This window comes from Marmota monax, unplaced genomic scaffold, assembly GCF_021218885.2.
Source record: "Marmota monax isolate L192 unplaced genomic scaffold, Marmota_monax_Labrador192_F-V1.1 WCK01_AAM20220418_F8-fsc00066, whole genome shotgun sequence".
Lineage (NCBI taxonomy): Eukaryota > Metazoa > Chordata > Mammalia > Rodentia > Sciuridae > Marmota > Marmota monax.
In genome coordinates, this window is record NW_026692805.1 from 7,049,756 (window position 1) to 7,071,791 (window position 22,036).

The following is a 22,036-nucleotide window of genomic DNA, read 5'->3' on the forward strand; positions in this document are numbered from 1 at the left end:
AATGAAATATTACTCAGCAATAAAAGAGAATAAAATCATGGCATTTGCAGGTAAATGGATGGAGTTAGAGAAGATAATGCTAAGTGAAGTTAGCCAATCCCAAAAAACCAAATGCCGAATGTTTTCTCTGATATAAAAAGGCTGATTCATAGTGGGGTTGGGAGAGGAATCATGGGAAGATTAGACAAACTCTAGATAGGGCAAAGGGGAGGGAAGGGAAGGCAGGAGGCAAGGGAATAAAAAGATGGTGACATGAGGTAGACATCATTACCCTAAGTACATGTATGAAGACATGAATGATGTGATATACTTTGTGTACAACCAGAGATATGAAAAATTGTGCTCTATATGTGTAATACGAATTGTAATGCATTCTGCTGTTGTATATAACAAATTAGAATAAAATTTTTTAAAAAAATAAATATAATGTACATATGGAAAGTACACAGATCACAGCTCTGCTGTTCACTGCAGTAGTCTCCACTTACCTATTGTTAAGATTCTGTAGTTTCAGTCACTTTTACTCAACCATGATCCAAAAGTGTTAATATTTGTCTTGACTCTTTCAAGGGAAAGAGATCACATTCAATGTAACCCCTTATTACAATATACTGTTATAATTGTTTTGCTGTACTATTTGTTATTATTGTTGATCTCTTACTGTGCCTAACTTATAAGTGAAGCTTTATCATGGGTCTGTATATATAGGGATAAGATCTGAAATGTGGCTCCTCAGACAATTTCATTATCATGCAACCATCATACAGTAGATTTCACAAACTAAGAAGGCTGCCATTTCCCTATGTGGTATAATTTTATGTGACCACCATAGTATAGTTGATTCAAGCTTGTTATGTTGTGCATGACTTAATGTAGGAAAAATACATAGTATTTCAGGCATCCACTGAGGTGTTAGAAAATATCCCTTGAGGGTAAGAGAAGACCACTGGGACTACTATCCAGACCAAAACTAAAATGTCGCCTCATGTGCAGAGCTAGATTCCTTCCAGAATTTCTGATAATAGACAATGTCCTAAAATTCCCAGTACCAGGATGCAGGGATGATGGGAAGCCATTTAGAAGTAGCCAATAACAAATTTTTCTTCAGTTGCCCATTCCTCACCTTCTAGGTCATATCTTAGGGGAAGGGAAGAGAAGTTCTGGATACCTGGGAGCTGCCCCAGCATAGCTTCTCCCTCATGGTTCAGCTGTCACACTGGCATACCTTCTGGCCTGGTGACAGAAGGTGCATGCGCTGAGCTGGGAATCTTGCAGTCTGGCACTGCCTGTGTAGTGGGCAAGTTATTTCACCTCTCCCACTAGAGTCCTCCTCTGCAGTATGAAGATAAGGCATGCCCTGCAGGGCTGTGAGAAAAAAAATGAGTTGATATCTACATAATGTTTAATCAATAATGTGCATGCAACAATTTCATTTCCATCACCTCAGGCTTTTAGATATTTGTTTTCCCTCTGCCAAAAAGCATTTCCCATCCTGTCCTCGTTTCTAAAATTTTTGGCTCCCCCAGTCCCCTAAAAACCTTCAAGACCTCTCTCTCTCTCTCTCTCTCTCTCTCTCTCTCTCTCTCTCTCTCTTTTCTTTGTCTTACCTCGAAACTCACACTGCTTACCACCTTTTCCACACATCTCAACTCTAGAGTTCAATCAGTTTAGCACTTGAATGGATATGGCCTTTTATTTTGGACTAATTGTTTCCTAATTCTTTCATGTTGGAAACGAATATCCTCCTAAGCATTGGCTGTTTGAAAGAGGAAGCTGGGTCCAAGATATCTTTTGTATTTTTAAACATTTGGCACTGTGTTTATCCCCTAGTACTAGCCCTACACTTGCTGAGTTGATTTCAACAAATTCTCCTTCTTCAATCAGAATGAAATTGATTTGATCTTGTTGCCTTTCTGCACTGCTGTTAGGCAGGGAATCATGGGACTGACAAACTGACAGGTTTCTAAAGAGTATGGACTTGCTTTAAATTAATCAACAAGTCCAGAACACTGCAGAGAAGCCACCCAAGAGGTAAGCACAGAAAAAAGTGCTCCATCCAAGAGCTCTGTGTGGTGGCCATGGAGAATTTTGTAGGAAGGAAATAGAAATTAAGAATGAATAGGATTCAGGCATGAAAAATGGCTGAGAGTGGGCCCTAGGGAGGACTTTCAGTCCAGAATAATGTTGAAGAATCAGACAGGAATGCAGGATGCTTTGATAGAAGGGGACATTTGGGGATAGGACACAATGTGAGAAAAGGTGGAAAGATAAATTTGGTCATAGAAAGCCTCAAAGCAAAGCTAAGGAAGTTGTCATAAGCCATGAGCACCTTGAGCTACAGAATGATTAGACCATATCAAGTCTGAGGAAGGTTGGTCTGTCTTCAGTGTGCAGCCCAAATAGGAAAATCCAGCTGTGACACACTAAATGGTTGAATGGCTGAAAAAGTCTCTTGGTCATAGGACAGTTTGTTCCTCACCACCAGGAGCTCTTCAAAGTCAGCCCCACTATGTTCCTCAGTCCCAGTGTACCAGCCTGCTTGTGGCCATCTCGTAGCTAGGCGTCACTTTCACATGCTTTCTTGCATGTGGCTTTCATAAAGGCAGCCTTTCTTATTAGAAAAGAAGCAACACAAAACAAAAGCAAGAAGGAGTCATTGGAGAGTTCTTACAACATCTGTGCAAGCTTTCTAATGGACAAATATTCTCTTACCTGGGACCGTATCCTCACTGAGCTGCAGAATTAGGAAAATTAAAGAACGAATAGACTTAATAGTTTTTTTTTAGTGTGTCCCCCTAGACATTCCCCAACTGTTCCCCAGAGTATAAAATTAAATTACTCTAAAACACAATGGCTTCCCAAGAAACAACAACAAAAAATCCTAATAATTTAAGGAACTTAGAGAAAATAAGCTTAAAAACAAATTATGACTTTGAAGTTATTTATGCAACTACCACAGAAACATGTTGGGAAATTCCTTCAGAAGCTTAACAAATCTAAAAAGGAATCAAAGTAAATATTCTGATTATGTTCAATGAATCCTCAAGATGCGACAGTATTATGGGTCATCAATGGGTCTGGAGAGGTGGGTAGGCTCTCTTGGGAACAGGAAGTAAGGGCTCTGCTAGTGGAGTAACAGTCAAATTCAAATTACTTGGTCTGGAGTCCCAGGCTGGATGAGGCTCTGAGCAAGTGATGAACTGGTAACCAGGGGAACCTACAGTTAGTCTATACACAAGGCTTCAGGCAGAAGAGAAGAGGGACAAGGAGGAGAAACAAGTAGACAGAGGGTGGATGACACAGTGACTGTCTATCTAGGTTAGAGTTTCTGAGCATCCCTGTAAACAGCCTTCTAAGCTCTGTGGACAAAATGGAAACTTAATGAAATAACTCTTATAAATGGATCTTTGGCAAATAACAACCAACATTTCGGAAACCCTTTATCAGTTAATCCACTTAACTCCCCATGAGGTAAATTTTAATACTGTTCTCATTGCACAGCTGGGGCCACCGAGGCTTGGAGGGGCTAAAGAACTCATTCAAGATCTCCCCGTAAATGGCAAAGCTGGGATTTAAACCCATGGCAGATGACTCCAGACTCCATGTCCTTAGACACTGCACTAAACTATGTCACAAGCAAGGCTGAGAGCCATGTATCCAACCCAGGGGGTATGGGAAGGAAATTGAATCTCAGAGGGGCAGTGAGGACATCAGGTGGTCATAGTCCTGGCATAGGTATTGGTGAATTCACACAGGACACCAGCAACAGAGTCTGTAGACGGGAACAATGTGGGCCAGTGTAAAAACCAGGAGAGAACTGAGAGGTCCCAGAGACATTGGGGGCTGGGAGTCTCCAACATGCATATGTCCTGGAAAAGACCATGCAGTAAGAGGACAGAACAAGAGAACAAAAGAAGGCCCAGGAATGATCCCACAGGAACACCAACATTTCAGGGACAAGGGAAAAGACTTCAAAATCAAAACCAAGATGGAAGGCATCAAAACTCCATCAACCTAATTTTACTAAAATGTGTTGAATTCCATCAGGGATAACTCCCAAATACAATCAATCAATCAACAGCCTAATAGTAGTTGTCTTCTTAAGTTTTTCTACTTCAAACTCATCTCAATATCTCTTATAATTTGCTTTCTCTTTATTATTATTTCTACATTGGAAGTCTTCAACTATTTTAAAAAGAAACAACACATGTTTGCTTTAAGCACAAAAAAAATTAGAAAAACACTCTGGAGGAATTAAAAAATTAGTTTCTCTAACATTTCCTGCAAAGCATTCATTCAATAAACATTTATTGAGTGAGTACTTATTATGAGAAAAATCCAGGAGAAGCCAGATTAATTTCATGGTCAATTAATTTTGCAAAGTCAACCTATCTGAAGTGATGGATGTAGTGCCCTAGGTGCCATCTGGGGACAGCAAGGTGTGATTCCAGCAAGTCTAGAATGCATCTGGAGACATGCAGCTGAGGTATCTGATGAAACCAAAGATGCTGAAACGGGTGACCTAAGAAAGACTTACATAGAACAGAGAGAAGACCAAAGCAAGAAATAAGCCTAAAACATAAGGCTAGGATTAGACAAATCCTTGAGTTTAACTGGGTGAGAAGATCAATATGGAGTATCTAAGCATCCTAATCCTGCCTCCAAGCTAACCTGAGAGGAAAGACATAGCCTGCATTAATGGAATATTGGAAGGCTCCAACTATTTTTAAAAACAATGGTCCAAATTTTCATCTAGATTTAAATGGCTCTGAGTTTTGTGGCATGTGGGTGAATTACTTTGTAATGTGTTCCACTACCCCTTTTGGGAATCTGACCTTCAGACTCACAGAAATGAGATTTAACAGTCCCTAAAAATCCTATTTTCCATGGTTTCTCCTCTCCCACCACCACCCACAGCTGATGATTCTATTACATAAAGACCACAGTCACAGCAATATGAAGAAAATGGACTCAGAACAGATGCATGATGATTAAGTCAGAGGAAAAGAGGGCCAGGATTGTGGCTCATTGGTAGAGCTCTTGCACCAGGCCTTGGGTTCCATCCCCAGCAGCACAAAAAGAAAAAAAAATGGAGCTAGCATCTAAAAGGAAAATAGAAGAGTAAAGGATCCATCAAAGTTATGCAGTGGCAGCATTGAGAATGTACATTCTGGCAAGAGCTACTCCTTAACATAGAGATTTCTTTAATGTAGGCTATTAACCATGCCAGTCACCTTCAGCCTTTGTTCTCCTTTATAAGAAACTTTTAATCAGAGAGGGAACAGCATTTCCTACCCTTAGAGGGTGATCAATACTCACACTTGTGCCAAGAGGCCATCTGCCAAAACCAGCATTTTTGCCAAATCTCTCTGAGACTCAAAAGGAAAGTTGGCTCTCGTGAGTGGAACATGAATCTTTGATGGTGTCCTAATGGACAACAGGATTAAATAGTAATCATGTGGTTCTAGATTCCTCTTGTCATCTCAAGATTCAGAGGACAAAGAAAGTCTCAGCCTCCCATTTCTCGTCCCATCTTACACGTCCAAAGAGGAACTGGGAAACTTATGTCCTAAAATTACCAGTAAGTTCTATGAGTTTGCTGTGTCTTGGGATTACCCTTTCATTATTCTAGTGAAAAATAGTCATCTTGTGAACACCATCTGGAAAAATAGTGATGTAGGCTGAATACAAGGAGAGAGCGAGCTCTCAGGGCATCTCCACCCTAGAGAACATCTGTATTCTGGAGAAAGCTCTGATACTCCTTGCCCACTAGAGTCCCAGTCTCCATCCTGGACATCAATCAGCAGTTACTGTAAGAGCCCTTATTTCTAGAATTTATAAAAGTTCCGCTTTTAAGCAATTCTTTTTTCTGATTAAACTTTAAAATCTTTCGATAAAGGGCAGTCAGAAAAGATCAGACCAAGAGTTCATCATCATTAGAGAACTTTTACTTGTTCTAGCTACTGAATTGATGATAAGGAAGGGCATGAACAGAATGTAAGTCTTTTGTTTCTGAACAAATCTAAAAGTTTAGAAAACTCCTTGGCTTCCTTTTTATTGGACCTGGATTTGTTGTAAAGGAAAAGAAAAGAAAAAATGGAATTCTCTCAACCCTCTCTCAGAAATGCTCAATGATAAGTAGTTTTTTACTTTTCCTACACCTGCCTGGGTGGCAGTCTCGCTGACCTCAGTCATACAGAAGAGACTGAAATGAGCCTGAAACTCAGTCCCAGACCCTCTCAACCATCCATGGTCTCACAGCAGTTCTGCTTTCCGGGGCTTAGTAGTATGAGTGCAGATACACCTGTTGGTGCCCCTGCAGGCAAATCTGTTGATCTAAGTTCCACTGTAAATCATCAAATGGTGCTGGAACCCAGTTTCATCCTCATTCAACTATAATCTGAAAGCAATCTTACTTGCTCAGGAACCTGGCAGGCAATACACTTGTCCAGAACCTCCTACAGACTGAGGTCTCAGCTATAGAATCTGTGATGCAGTTTCAGCCCTCTTTTTAGCCATGGTATAAGGCCAGTACTACCTGCTGAGAGACAGACCCAATTATATAATGAGAACTCCTCCCTGGGACTCAGAGGAAGTAACACCTATCTACACACATGATAATGGGACCAGTTTTCTTTCAGTCAACAGAAACTGAAGAAGATTCTCACCCATTACCAGGCCTAATCATGAAGGACTTGGAAGAAATCCATTCATCCCACCCCAGAAACAGACTGGATTCATATTACTAAGCCCCTGGTAACAGGCCCACTAAACATGGGACTCACTGCAGACCTAGCAGCAGCCGAATGACTGGGCTCCAGCCTCACTTGACCACAACCTTGGAAGCACGCCTCTACCTGTTATAAACACTGGAAGTGGGCCATGTGTGGTGGTGCATGCCTGTAATCCCAACTACTCAGGAGGCTGAGGTAGGAGGATTTCACATTCAAGGACAGCCTAAGCAACTTAAAAAGACTTCAAAACAAAAAGTTAAAAGGCAGGGATGTAGCTCAATGACAGAGCACTTGCCTAACATGGATGAGGCTTTGAGTTTTATTCTCAGTAACACAACACACACATACACACACACACACACACACACACGGGGGGGGGACTGGGAGTAGTATTGACTAATTTAAATGCATAGACACAAATGTGGCGACATAAAGAAAAGAAAGAATCAGGCAAACATGATAACCATCAAAGGAAACTAAGGATGCGCCAGTAACTGATCTTCAAATAAGTGGAATTCTAGAAATGGTTTGAAAAGAATTCAAAATAATCATGTTAAGAAGCTCAGTGAGATAAAACACACACACATAAACCAAATGAAATTAGGAAAACAATTCATGCGTTAACTAAATTTAATAAGAAAGTTAAAGCCATAAAAAAAAGAACCAAACAGAAATCCTAGAGCTGAAGAATACAATGACGTACCTGAGAAATTCAATAGAGAATTTCTAGAGCAGACTCAATTATGCAGAGGGATTAGTGACAATATCCCTGAAACTCAGTTCCAGACCCTCTCAACTGGGATCTGAGAGCAATCCTGCTCACCTAGGTACCCACAGAAACACTCCTGACTACACCCGGTAAGCAGGGTGGGGATGCAATAACTAATCTGGTTATTTAACCAGTCCACAGTATATGCATATATCAAATCAAAATAAATAAATCACTAACCAACACTAACAACTTTCTGCTGAGCAAGTAGATTTGGAGACTAATCAAAATAATTTTGGTCAGTTATTTGGAACCCATTGACTCATAACTCAGTTAGAAAGAGAAAGTTATTCTCCATAGAAGCCGGTCTAAACATTCAAGTCAATAACTTGGAGGTGGAGAAACAATGAGGGAAGCTGTTTCAGGAACAGAGTAGGCAGCTGAAATCACTCGGTTGGACAGTCCTACCTATGCTATGTCCTGCCACCCGCCCCGATTATATTCTAAGATATCTAGACCGGGTGGGAAGGTGGTCCAGTCAAGAGGAAGTGACAGGTCAGCATAAAGTTGGTCTCAATTTCTCCCTTTCCCCCAGATTCTCAAACCTGCCTGGGGATTTAGGAATTCAGTGTCCAGATTTAGAACCACAAAGTCTCCACATTCTCAGCCTCATCCTAGTTTGCTGAGTCATCATGAATGGTACCTCTTGGCCTTTCTTATCCATATTGGGCCTCTAGTGAGGGGAGACATCTTCCTTTACCCTCACTACAGCTTCTGACCATTTTCCCCTTGTCAAAACTCACATCATCAGATATCTTCTGATATCTTCTGATATCTTCTGATATCTTCACCACCTCCATCTTGTTATTGATACCATTGGATCACCTCTCCTGTTCTTCATGCATGTTTGCACTGATTTAATGGGTTTAATGTCACTTTCACCAGTGCTACTCCTATCAATCATTTAGGATGATCCCATTGTTCATGAATCTTCAATACTTCCCAAACCTTTGCTCCTCTGTCCTTTAAGTGTCTGTATTCCTGTTATTTATTCTTCCATGCACCTTATCCACTTGCTCCTAAGGTTACACTCTAGAACTTGTTGTGACCAATTCCTGTATCCCTTCCACAGCTCAGCTTCCACACTGCTGACTGGCTTCATTGTCCAGCCTTTGCAGGAGTGAGCCCTCAGGGAGGCCTGCTGTGTCACCCTGTAGAACAGGCCATTGGCCCCAGCACCCATGTGCACTCTCACGCTTCCTCATTTCTGCTCTGCTCTGAGCAATGACACACAACTTGCTAGTGCACTGTATTTTCCATGGATCTCGTTGTTTATTGCTTATCTCCCCCAAGCTCCGTTTCCCCGCAAGACCCTCAAATATAAGCTTTGTGGGACTTCTGCACTAATGTGTCCCCATCTCCTCAAACATGCCTGTCCAAAAAAAAAAAAAAGAGCCTGACACACTTAAATACAGTGAACGGATGAATAAATAACTGCTCCAGAGCCTGCAGCTCCCCACCTGCTGTCTCAATGTCTCTGCAGCTGGCTCCACCCCACTGGCCAAGCATTTCCCTTCCTGGTTCAGCCCAAGTCCCCCATAGCTGTCTCCACATGGTTGCTTCCATGGTTGGCTGAACTCCACTTCTGCACATTTCACCCTGTGGTTTTCTTCACGGTTGTGGCTGCTCCCTTCTCACCCGTCCCAAACACCAGCCACCCTGTCATGAAGGCACGAACTGAAGTCCCCCCGCTCCTCCACCAACTCATCCTGAATTACTCCAACTCAGATGGCCTCCTTTTCCTGTTCTGACGTTAGACATTCTCACACAAAAGTCCTGGGTGCCCAAGCAATGATTAAATGCTGTCAACCTGTGTGACACAGCTCATGCCAAGCAGCAAGGGAAAGGACTAAAGGTACTAAAGTGTTTTTTTTTAAGCAAAATTTTAAAAATACATTGATTTTGTTTATTTTAATGGAGATATAGCTAAACAAGTATATACATATCCTAATCCAAACACTCAGTGATAACTTGTTAAAATTGGGGCTATTTCCTCCCTTTATTCAGATGTGTGTATATAGATATATAATATATGTAATATATATTATATAATATATGCACATAAATAATATATGCACATGCACATAAATACAACCACAATGTGGGTACAACTTTATGTGCTGGAATCTTTTATTGAACATATATTATGATTATATTTCTATGATAGTGGATTTATTCAAAAACATTAATTTTCATAACTATGATACACTACTACATTTCATATCATAATTTACTTAGCCATTTCCCAATTTTAGGATGTTTAATTTTAATTTTTCTCTTATAAACAATATCATTTAACACCTTTGGGAGTAAGTCTGTCCACCTTTTGGGTTTGATTCACTAAATTCTTCTAAATGAAACCTCAGTTTTATAGGACATACAGTTTCTGGGGTCTTGATATATTTCCAAATTTTTCTTAAGTTTTCAGTATCCTTCAAGACTCAGCTTACAAGCCACTCCCCACCAACCTTCACCGTCCTCCGTCTTAATTATGTCCTCTCCCCTATTATTCTCTCATAGTAATTTTGTTGTTAGAGCTCTGATCACAATTTACCATCCTGCATCTATTAGTGTGTTTATTTAGTGTATCAGTAAGTTTATTTTTTGCCTTTGATCTGTCATGTTCACGGGAACCTCAAGGTCTCTTTAGTTCACCACTAGATACCCAGTGACAAACATCAACTATTATGTAGTAGGCCCTTGATTAATTAATGAATGAACATGCCTGTCATCAAGGCACAAGGCAGGAAGCAGGTTTGGGAATTTGGGCTGCAGGGATAGAAGACACCTTGCTCCTGGGCTGAGGTGCCTGTGTTGCAAGATTCCTACTTCTTGCCACCTGAAAAGCACAGAATGGTTAGAACTGAACCTCCTCTCAGAGATCACAGAACAGTACCTTGCCCTGAAACCCTGTTTCCTTCAGATATCAGAAGAAGCCCAAGAAATTCCCCTCATTAGGTCACTCTCAGAAAGTGATCTCCCCCTCCCTCAAGGCTTGGTATGCCCCCCACCCTCTTCTTGCTCTAATAACATGCACAGCTTTCCCCGTGGAGGCTGTTTTTCACTCACACAATGCATATTTGGGGATTGGAGATAGGATAGGTGTCTTAGTTCTTATTGACACTTCTGGGATATTATTTTTGCTTTCTCAATAAGCCCGCCCACACTGGTCCTTTGAAGCTTGTTAATTAGACTGTGTTATTTCACTCCTTGCTGCAATCCTCTATAGATTTCCACTCTGTGAAGATTCTAGCACCTGAATCCCTGTCTTACACCTGTATTTGTTGTTGATGTTGATTTCAATACGGTCATGGTTTGGATTTGAGCTGTCCCCTCATGGGTCCTATGTTCATGTAGGGAATATTCTGAGGTGAAGTGGTTAGATCATGAGAGCTGTAACATCATCAATTTGAATGGACTAACTGGGTGGTAACTGGAGGAAGGTGGAGCCCTGTTGGAGAAGGTGGGTCACTGGGGGTGTGTCCTGGAAGGGATCCCTCCTTCCTCCATCATGCCCTTCCTTCCTGATGTTCTGCCTCCCTTGGGCCCAGAGCGATAGACTTGGCCCATCATGAACTAAATGTCTGAACCTGTGAGCCAAAATAAACCTTTCTCCCTCTAAGTTGTTCTTGTAGTTATTTTGGTCACAGCAATGAAAACCTCACTAACTCAGATCCTCATGAGGAAGATCCTCCTGACATATTAGCCTCCGTTCTTGGATGGCTTCACCTCCATGGATCTTGTCTTCCACTTCACGTCGACCACCATGAGCCAGGTCATGCCTGTCCGTATCCTTCTCACCAATATTCCCTCCAGAATCTCTACTTAGAGCACCCCACTAACTGCACCTCTTATCCCCCAACTCCAAGCATTCCTTGATGAACATTGTTTGGGGTCCTCACATGATTCCTTTTCTCCTTTTCACTTTTTATATGATAATGATCATAATAAACTCTTTGTTCCTCTCTTCCTCATCTATACTCACCTGACAAAATAAACGCTAGGCGTGAGCCCACTTTTATTCTCTGAAAGTGGCAGGCATACAGTTACTCGGGCACCTGAGCTGTTCCTTCCTTGAGGCATGCTCTTGTTTCACATAGCCACGTGGATGCACCCCCTCCTTCAGATTTCTGCTCAGTTGGGTCCCCGTCCCCTCCACTTAGAGTGGCAGCTCCCTTGCTCCTTCTCATTGCCTGTCCCTGAATCCTGCTCTGTTTTCTCCAGGCTGAGTGCCACCCTTTGGATGTTATACAGCCATGACCCATAGAACAAGGCCATGCTAGTCTCTAGCGTGTTCCCAGCACTTCACACAGCACCCAACATAGAGCGGGAGCTACAAATGAATGAATAAATAAGAGATAATGATTTTTCCTAAAGCGACTCTGAATTCTACATTTTAAGTTTCAGTTCCTATAAAGTGGCTTCTTCTTTTAAAAAAAATCAATATTGGCCCTTTCACGGCCTTACAATTAGCCTGAGTAGATCACACAAACAGGATATCCACGATTTCCAATTAATCCAGAGGGAACACCTAAAAGGATCTAAGATACACAGCTGAAGACACTAACATAGCATATGAAGTCACCAATCAGAGATTAGAAGTCCCTCATGAGCCATCCCCCTAATGCAGGGAGAGCACATTTCCTGGCTTACGGGAAGGAGAGCTGGAGCCGGGGGAAGTGCCTCCTTCAGCCAGATTAGTTATTGGAAACTAGTTTCCTGGGGTCAGCCAGTTCTCCCAGACGGGAGAGTCTGTGGCTGTCTGGGATCTTCTCTAGAGGTGTGGGATCAGAGGAGATGGGCCCATAGCATCAGCTCTTGGCTTCTGCCTTCAACCCCTGCAGTGTACTTCAAGGAGCAATGGAGGAGAAATCACCTTGGCCACCAGAGGATGGATACAACCCTCACTGCCAGCTGAAACACAGGTGAAGGAACCCCAGGGGAGGATCTTGGGTCGCAGTGAGCCGTTCCAACTCTGCCCCATGCTCGCTCAGAGTGACTCACTAAGCAACTGCCAGCATTCCTCTCTGATATCACAACTGTGTTTGATTAGGATCTTGAGTGAAATAAGCCACTCGCTTCATTGGGAATGTCTCAGAGCTAAAAGTTTCTTTCTATGCATAATTAATATTCTACCTCTTTGAAGATAAATTCTATCTATCCTACTCTGCAAATGGATCATTTCCCCTTGGCTATTCCTATGTCATGTCTCTACCAAAAGTAAAATAAAATACAAGGGAAAAAAGAAAATATAAAGAATAAATCTGCGCTAAAAATGATTCACATTTTTATTCCCAGTGTGAAAAGCTCAAGAATGTTTTTAATGCGTGTCCAGCTTGAAACCCGCTGCAAATGTCTTACAACATTTTGTAACAGGCTTTTCCCATCTGTGCTGAAAGCAGCTGATGATTTAATGCAAATTGTTATTGTTTCACAATCTCCCAACGATCTTTTCTATTTTGGATTAGCATTTGGGGTCTCGTTTGCATCTGCTTCAGAAATTCAACTGCTGGGATTGGTTTTTTACTGCGGCCATTCTGTGTTCTACAGTATCCTACATCCTTCATGTTTCAAGTTCTACTCATTTTTAAAAACATGTTCGCTATCTTCAATCTCATAAGACTCTTCATTTTCTCAACATTAAAACCTGGCTTTACTGCTCTCAGAACCTTAAACAGTGAAGCAAAGGAGGTATGACATGAAGCACTGGTCACCAAGAGACTGTGGTGGTGTCTGCAAATCCCTATGAAAGCCTGGCATTGTCTATTTCAATAGACATTTAAAATATATGATACACTGTGCCTAATGTGTGAATAAGTCATCATATGTATATGTAATTATTATATATATACACACATATATAATTTTTTCAAGAGTATATAAATAGTATTGTGATGAATAGAATTTATTTTCATGGCATTACTAATTTCACAGCTCTTTATACATTATGTTGTGCTTCTTGTCGCCATCAATAAAAAGCACGATTACCAACAAAAAAGGAAATTAATATTGTTGCAACACAATCTTTGATTTTGATAAAACCTTTGCATCGATCCCAGTGGTAGGTGACAGGACAAAGGGTTTTGTGTTTTGACTAGCTCACAAAATTCTGGAATCTCAGTTTTTTCAGGTATAAAATTGGACTATGATTTCAACCTTCTTCCAAGTGTCTGTGGACTCAAAAAGCAAAGATGAGAGTGTTTTGCAAATTATAAAAGGCTACATAAATAAAGAGACCAAATAAAGTGAGAAAACAGAGGCAGCTTGTAGACTCCGTTTGTGGGTTCAGATTTTATGGGAATGCTTTGGTTGCATGGACCATAGTGGGAGCTCCATGGGCTCCGGTGGATGACAAGTCAAGCAGATAAAATTCAGAAAAGTCAGGATATGAAGTTCAAAGTCAGGGCACGTGTAGGACAAATTCACTTTGAGGCTTCACAAGATGAGTTCAAAGGGTTGTTTTATTCCAAAATACCACGCATTCATTGGCCAGCCCTAATCTGATCCATCTCTGGTTGCAGGGCCGATGTTTTTGTCCATTTCATCTCAACATAAACAACCATGATAAGTATGTTGCTGCTGACAACTAGAACTGAATAAAAGCAAGTCAGATATGAACTGAACCCTGAAACCAGATCATTAGCCAAGGTCACGATTGGTTTAGAAATTTGTGTTGTTTTCCTTCCTGTCACTTGCCAGCAATAGATGGCACTTTTCCCCCTTGTAGTTTGCAGTCGGCTGGGCCCTGAGCCATGTGAGACTGTTTTTAATGGCAAAACCTTCAAAGTTGTACTTAAAATATTTGCATCATAAAATCCCTCACGGAAGCCAAACTTCAGTTTCAGAAGGAGCCTTCTAGCAAGCAGCAGAACTTTCCTTCAGAGACAGAAGAAGAGTTCCTGCTAACAGCACCATCTTCCAGCAGCTGATCCATCCAGGTTGGTGACACCCAGGGAGAATCAGATCATGTGACGCATCCACAGTGTCCAGGAGCACACTCCAAATGGCTTTTCTAAGCCAACTGCTGAGATGACTCAGCAGTTCATTGAGCAATTCAGAAAGAGTGTTTTTTTCACACATTTAATTGATCCTGAGAGCAAATAAGTGCTAAGAAAGAAAATGAGTAATTGTTCTACCTCACTGTGGGAAGGCAAGTACTTTGTTTCTTGCATTTTTCTCATGTCCAGTATTTGATAGACCCATACGGAGAGGGGCAGGCTAAAGCACATAAAGTTTGCTTTCAAAAACATTAAAATCAGAAAATAATCTCAGCAGCTCAGGAGGATGAGGCAGGAGGATCACGAGTTCAAAGCCAGCAACTTAGCAAGGCCCTAAGCAACTCAGTGAGACCCTGTCTCAAAATAAAATACAAAAAGGGCTGGAATGTGGCTCAGTGGTTAAGTGCCGCTGGGTTCAATCCCTGGTACTAGAAAAAAAAAATCAGAAAATAAAAACTGAACATTTAAATCTTAACATGGGAAAGGAAAAAAAAAATGTTCTTAAACAAAGGATGCCTAATCTTAAGGAATCCACAATAGACTCCTTTAAAAGTAGACTTCCTTACTATAGAATTTAGCCTAAAGAAATTAAATCTACTGACAAAAGGTACTCATAGATTTTTACCTTGTGGAATGGGATATGAACACTAAGAAAGAAGGAGAGGAGGAGGCATAAATGCTGGCTGGGAAGATAATTGGAGATAAGAACTCATCTAATGGGAAAATAAGTTCTTTCTATGTGGAAGGCAATAGCAATCTACCCTTTTACCCATAAGCTCTGAAGCAGAATATCAGTTTCTTGTTTTTAAAAAGGGAAAAAGAAAACTTACAGTCAGAATTACAATCTTCATCCCCTACACATTTTTTTAAAAAAAGTCAATTTAATTCCATCAGCTTTTGTGATCTAATCATTACTCAGAGCTGAAGGTAGATTTCCATTAAAGCATCTCCGTCACTCTCACTTTCTGACCTGTGAACGCTCTTATTAGCTGCCTTATTAAGATGATACCCTGTCTCTGAAGTAAGAAAAGAAGATTATCTCCTTACCTGACATGTCATCATTGGAGTAATCTTTGTTCAAAAAAAAAAAAAGAAGGAAAAAACAGAGCAATTAAACAGACATTTAAATTTATGGCACACTATGCTATCCAAAGGAGAATATTTATTGCTTGTATATAGTTAGTATAACCTTACTAACTTATCCTTCCATGATTAGCAACCAAAACCAGAGACAAGTATTATCGGCTTAATCTTAGTTTGTTTTTGACTTGGGGGCAACATCTGAGCATAAAGGACTCATGAGTTAAAACAGGAACATATTAAAATAGACAAATATGGAATTAAGATGTTCTTTACATATGACACCTATGCCCATATGTACAAATATGTATACCTTCAAATAAAAACACTGGAGGAGGGGGAGCAGTCTTGAGAGTGACCACCATATTTGGGTAAATCCGGAGCAATAACATGGGCAAAGAATCCACTGTGATGCCTGGTCTCTCACTTGTGGCCGCCTCCTTCTCAGACTCATTCTGGTGAACAATCACAAAGAACATTCTGAGAAAGTGGTTTGTCTGTTTGAAATTTCCACCTATTTTCAAAAGGAATTTGGAATAATTGCCCCTACTTGACAAAAAAAAAAAAAAACCCACGTTTATTTGGCTTGCTCTTTGTGATTTGATATATTTGACTTTCTTGGTAGCAAACCTGAGAAGCCCATATCCTGGTTTCCTTCAGTGAGATCACTCTGTTAATTGGGGGATGCTTTGATCTCTGGGCTGCCTTTGTGCTTTTATTTTGGTACTAGGGGATTGAATTCAGGGGCGTTCAATCACTGAGCCATATCCCCAGCCCTTTATATAGTTTATTTAGAGATAGGGTCTCGATGAGTTGCTTAGGGGTTTGCTAAATTGCTGAGGCTGGCTTTAAATTCCTGTTCCTCCTGCCTCAGCCTCCCCAGCCGCTGGGATTGCAGCTATGAGCTGATTTTGTTCTAACTGACTACAAAGAAAGAAATGAGTGGCAGTTAAGTTAAATATGATACTTATATTATTGTTATGGATTAGATGAGTATTTCCTATAGGTCCGTGTGTTGAAGGCTTGGTCCCCAGGGTGGTGCTATTGGGAAGTTGTGGAATCTTTGAGAGGCAGAACCTAAGCAGTATGCCCTTGAAGGGGGACTGTGGATCCTGGTCTTTCTCCCTTTCTTTGCTTTCTGGCTCTTGATGTGAACACTGGCTTCAACACAGGCTCACACTCTGATGTCCTAATCAATGGGGTCACCCAATCTTTGACTTAAATCTCCAGTACTGTGAGCCAAAATAAACCTCTCTTCACTTCCTAAGGAGGCGGGGGTTCAGTATTTCATTATGTGGCTGTGATGCTAGTACAGTTAGGTAAGGCTGATTTTATAATTTATGCTTTTAATATAAATATCTATGGTCTTAATAGGCTAAGAGTGCTAATAATGTCATAAAGGAACTATCTTTTCCAAGGAATATCTGAGTTACTCAACTTCCATCCCTAGCCAAGTGTGGCCCACCTACCGGCCCGCTTTTGTGGAATCAGGGCTTCTCTCTGAGGGTGCTGGGCAGAGGCCAGTGCACATCTGGCCTGGCCTTCTCAGGGACATGCTTTCCTGGGTGATCCCCTCAAGTCCTTGTGAAGGAAGGGTTCTGGACCAGGGAAGTCAGTTCACTTAGACAGGACTGATTAATGGATAGGGTATATTTTCACTCCTACACTGACTCATCTCTCTTCCTACTTCTCTCCCCAGCGCGGCTCAAATTGTCAGTTTTAATTCACAAATCCCTTTGTGATTTGAGTCCCCACCACATTCTACATTACCTCTCCTGCTCTGCCTCTCACTGTCAGCTGAGACAAATAGTCTGTGAGTTTTGGCATTTGCAATGGGCCTCCTGGTCAGTGACAAAATCAACAAATCTGTCCATCTTCCCTTTCCACTTCCCCACACCTGCCATGCACATCAGAGCCCAAAAGGTGACATTTTCTTGGCTTGCCACGCACCTCTCCTTACTAAAGGTGACAGAACTTTGATTTGGTGACAAGATGAGGGCTGCCATGAAAACCAACTGATGCTGGGCACCCCCACAAACAGGGCATTTTGGATGGGTCCTTGCAAAGCGTGACCTTAGGCTGGGAACCACATCTATATTTGTGCAGAGACACGCCTAGGGATGTATTGCCCTTCATGCCTTTGACTCACTGTACGAATTATTAATCCAGCTAAAAGAAGTAGCAAAACATTGTTTTGTGATCTGGAAAATAAGATCCAGGTCAGTATAGGAAGGAGAGTCGAATTTGGACCTTTTTCTGGGCTTGCTGTAAGTGAGGCCAGAACTCACCAAAAATACCTGGCTTGCCAAAACAACCCCAAAAGGGCAAAGGGCAGCAATGGAAATATTATGTAGCTTACTGTATGATTCTTCTTTTATTCTGTCCTAGCATCTTGGCCCCTTCAGTTCAGAATTCTTCAGGCTTCTTTACGTTGCCTGGGTCTTCCAGTTGTCTATTAAGAAAGAGCTCCTGTCTTTTCCATCCCTCTCTCCTCAGGTGTTCAAATAAGTAATCAATCATCCATTTCCATGTGTGCACCCAAAAGTCATAAGAAATTTTCTACTTTCACTAAATATGAAAAAAAAATCACATCTGTTAATATACTTAAAAAAAAAAACAGCTAGGAGAGGTTCTACAGGAAAACTACAGACACCACAAAGAACAGGAAGAAATATGCCTTTTATTAGAAGTCTCATATGTACAGGGAAAGCTGTTTCTCACAGCTCAGGGAAGGCTGTGAGAAAGAGCCACTGTCATCCAAGGTCACCGTGCTTACATTGGTAACCCCATTTAAACATTGCTGCACATTATTAACAAATAGAACCATTACACAGAAATGCAAAAGAGACACAGGTACGTGTGGACACTTCACGTATTTTCTAAAAACAAGTCGACGCAAAAATACAATGTGCCAGTAAAAAAAAAAAAAAAGAATAGGCATATCAATACATGTCTTTTTTTTTTCTTCTTCTTTTTTGTTATACACGTTATGCTGAGCTTTCATCTCAAGCTTTTTTCACATCGGGATTCGCAGGCACTTTAGCAACCCAGCCATGGTTTACAATACAGAACGTTCAGACCGACAGATGAAAACAGGGAGCAACCGAGGGCCTTGTGACCTGCACGTGCGATAAAATATTGACACGAGAGCAATCTTTTGTTACTGTTTTGGGACACCATAATGTTCTCTGTGTAATGCGGAATGGCTTTTCCCTTATTTGTCTTTTATGTTTCATGGCAGAATTATTTAGAGACATGGTATCACCAGGCAGGGATACAGTATGTGGATATACTAGACAAATATCAGTTCCAACCGACCTTAAGAACTACAGAGAGATCCATTTTTAGAATTCAAAAATGACCAACTGATTTATCTTTGTCCCACTCTATGCCCTTCCTTCCACACTGTCACAACAAAAACTAACTAAAATAATAATTGGGATGTACTGGCCCATACTCCTCCTGAGAGAATTCTGTCTTCAGCTCCCCCCTCCCTCCACATGGTTCAAGGCAGGCCCAGTCCTTCCTCTACCTGGTTACTCCCATGTCCCTCGTTCCCTAAGCAGAGCTGTGCCATGTCAGGGACATGACTGAACAAGTGTATTTATAAACACAAGACTAGAATCATCGCTTTATTGGTAATGTTGAGTTATAAGGCAGTTACACAAGGACCCCCCTAATAACCAAATGGTGTTGGAATATGGCTTAGCTTCTTTAATACGATGATGGAACTTTCCTGATACAAGTTGCTGAGAAAGAGAAGGGAAACCCACGCTGATTACAAAGTTCTATAATTGACTGTGCTGTGAAGTACTGGCAAGTCCCAGTTTCTGGTGTATGTCATCCACTGTCATCCACCAGAAACTGAGATGTCCCCTCATAGCTAAGAGGGGAAAAAGAAGAATCAACAACACCTTCTTCAGCTTCATCTGTCACCCAAGTTGTATGGGACCATAACAACAAAGCCATGGATATCTTATGCATTAGGCCAAAATTCCCAGGTATTCCAGAGAGATGCAGAGGGTGTGGATGCCTCGAACAGATGATTGTCAGATGGTGGGAAATCCTTCCATGAAAGAGACACTTGAGACATAGCGGCAAAGACATTAAAGCCTTCCGTTTCTTTGCCCACACTGCTTAAAGGCACTGATACCAACAACAGAAATATTCCATAGTACCATCAAGGTTTTAAAAAACTCCCAAAATACAAGTCTTTGTATGAAAATGTCCTTTATTGCATGACATGAAGCATGTGTTCTCCTCGTGCTCAGGAATAGAAGGGCCGCCCCTTCTCAGGAGTTTGGAGTCTGTTCAGTCTGGCGACCTGAGAAGGCGACGGGGGCACATCCTGCCGGAAGGGCCCCTTAGGAGGGGCATAGTTGGGGTCCTGGACTTTCTTATATGTGTCATAGTTGCTGGGTCCCTCAGGAGGAGGCTGCTTCTTCATCTGCTGTTCTTTCCGCCGCTGCTCCTGGCGGAGGAGCTCCTGGGTCTCCAGCATGACCCTGGCATTGAAGCCATGCCCTCCCAGGTAGCCATTTCTGGAGCCTTGGTAGCTGGAGTACCTGGGGTTCTCCTTGGCACTCTGGAAACCTTCACCAGGCGGGTAGTTCTGCTCCCAGGAATCCTGGGAGACAGAACTGGCGTTCTTCCTGCTTTGCCTAGAAAACAAAGACCAAAGGTTAGTGAGCAGGTTGAGAGAAGTGAAGAGAGGAAAGGAAAGGGGAAGGAATGGGTGGAATCAGTATTTTCACGTTTTGACAAATTTTACCCTGTACGAATTGTGCACTAGACACTATGATAGGAACTGGAGAATTGCAAGACGACTGTCCTCAGCAAGCTCAGCGTTTCCAAAGAGTCAACAAACACAGAACAAGAGAGAGAAAAACAGATTCGGCAGTTATTTGGAAATAGGGCTCTCCTCCTGCATCTGGCGAGGTACTATCTGCCCTGCTTAGGGTAACAATATCTCCTGCAATTTAGACACATTGGCAAGAATGGGAGTATTAGAGATTTGGCAGCATCAACTATAGCAATAATTGCTGCTTGCTTTAGGATGTTACAATTCAATTCTAAACAAGCAAAACAAATATTTTACACAGCTGCCACCATAGTGCCAGAAATGCTAGCTAATATGAAGTACATGTAATGGATTACAATATGAGTTCAGTTATGTAATATTTAAGTCTAAATTCCTTTGTGATTAAAAATGCAACAGGCAGCCCTTAAAGGCCCACTTTCAAGTTCTATATGTCAGCAACTGGCACTATTCAGAGCACAAGCCCAGCGGGATGGGAGAGCCTGAAGCCTGAAGGGTAAGCACTATTTTCTTACACACTTTGCCTTCACCAAGGGCCAGGGCAACCGACTTAACTCACTTTGTCACCCTAGGATTGAGAAATAAATCAGTCATCCAGAAATTTCAAATTTGAATCATTTCTACAATAAAGTTGCACATGATTTTCAGGAAACATCATTGTTTCGAAACATCTTTAATTTACTATCAAGTCCCAAGATGCTTTTATGAATTTACAATAAGATTGGCTATGATAAAGTAAAACAATTTTGTGCCAGGAAGGAAGACATGCCCTAATTTTTTGTCTTGAAAATGGAAGATGGGGGAAGAGACGATTGAGTACTAAACCAAAATATATTGCTCCATTTATCAATAAGAAAATCATTTGGCAACAGTATGCACGGCTCAGCCTTTTGCATCAACACACACAACACGGCTGAATGTTCAAAAAGACTCCTGCCTGAGGAAGGAAAATAAGGTCTGGGAAGCCACCGGGTTTCCCACAGGAATGGAGCAATTTGCATTTTTGAACATTTCAAACTGCCAGCAATATGGTTTGGGATGGAATCTGCCCATTTTCCATATGGCCTAAAATGTAGCTGGGGATGTTTTCAAAATGGAAAATGAACTTAATGTCCAGTACCACCTCTGGATCTAACTATGATTAATTAGACAGTCTACAGGAGACCTATCTGGCCCTCTTTTAGTAAGAGTCAGGCCATTTGTACAATCAGCCCAGGCAAGAATCCTTAGATTTGATGGAAGAGTTTATTTGCCCGAAGCACTGATTATCTTCACTTAAAAAGTCATAAATTAATCTGCCTAGAGACATGAATGATGGAAAGTGTCAGCAAGAAACCAGGGATTTGACATTAATCATGAAACTTTAATTAAAACAACGAACTTGTTACTGATATCTGAGCAACAAGGGGGGATTCCTTTATGAGTTGGTTATCAATTTAGAGATAATCAGAAATAGACTGCAGAAATTTCAACTCTTTTTCATTCCTGTCCTACTGAGACCCACGAATGCCCTTCCTTCCCAACTCCTGAGGCCTGGGGTGTCACTTTAGGGTGGCTATGCACCACTGAGTTCAATTTTGGATGATCCCAGAAAGATACAGTCTTGCTATATTTAAATGCATTGAGAATTCACTAA

The 22,036-nt window shown here is 41.4% G+C and overlaps 1 protein-coding gene and 1 long non-coding RNA gene across 23 annotated transcripts in view; one reads left to right on the forward strand and one right to left on the reverse strand.

The window, feature by feature from the left end:
• Window positions 1–12,157: 12,157 nt before the first annotated feature.
• The window catches only part of LOC124095155 (uncharacterized), a 71,474-nt gene continuing 61,595 nt past the window's right edge, over window positions 12,158–22,036 (forward strand). Inside the window, exons 1-2 of the long non-coding RNA XR_006852424.2 lie at window positions 12,158–12,428; window positions 14,343–14,441. This is a non-coding gene — a long non-coding RNA (uncharacterized LOC124095155). The remainder of the gene's footprint in view (window positions 12,429–14,342; window positions 14,442–22,036) is intronic.
• The window catches only part of Pard3 (par-3 family cell polarity regulator), a 667,456-nt gene continuing 663,661 nt past the window's right edge, over window positions 18,242–22,036 (reverse strand). For all 22 annotated transcript variants that reach the window (XM_058580585.1, XM_046448315.2, XM_046448314.2 and 19 more), the window contains one exon: window positions 18,242–20,242. In XM_058580585.1, coding sequence (XP_058436568.1) covers window positions 19,849–20,242 — 394 coding nt within the window. In that variant the 3' untranslated portion in view covers window positions 18,242–19,848. The remainder of the gene's footprint in view (window positions 20,243–22,036) is intronic.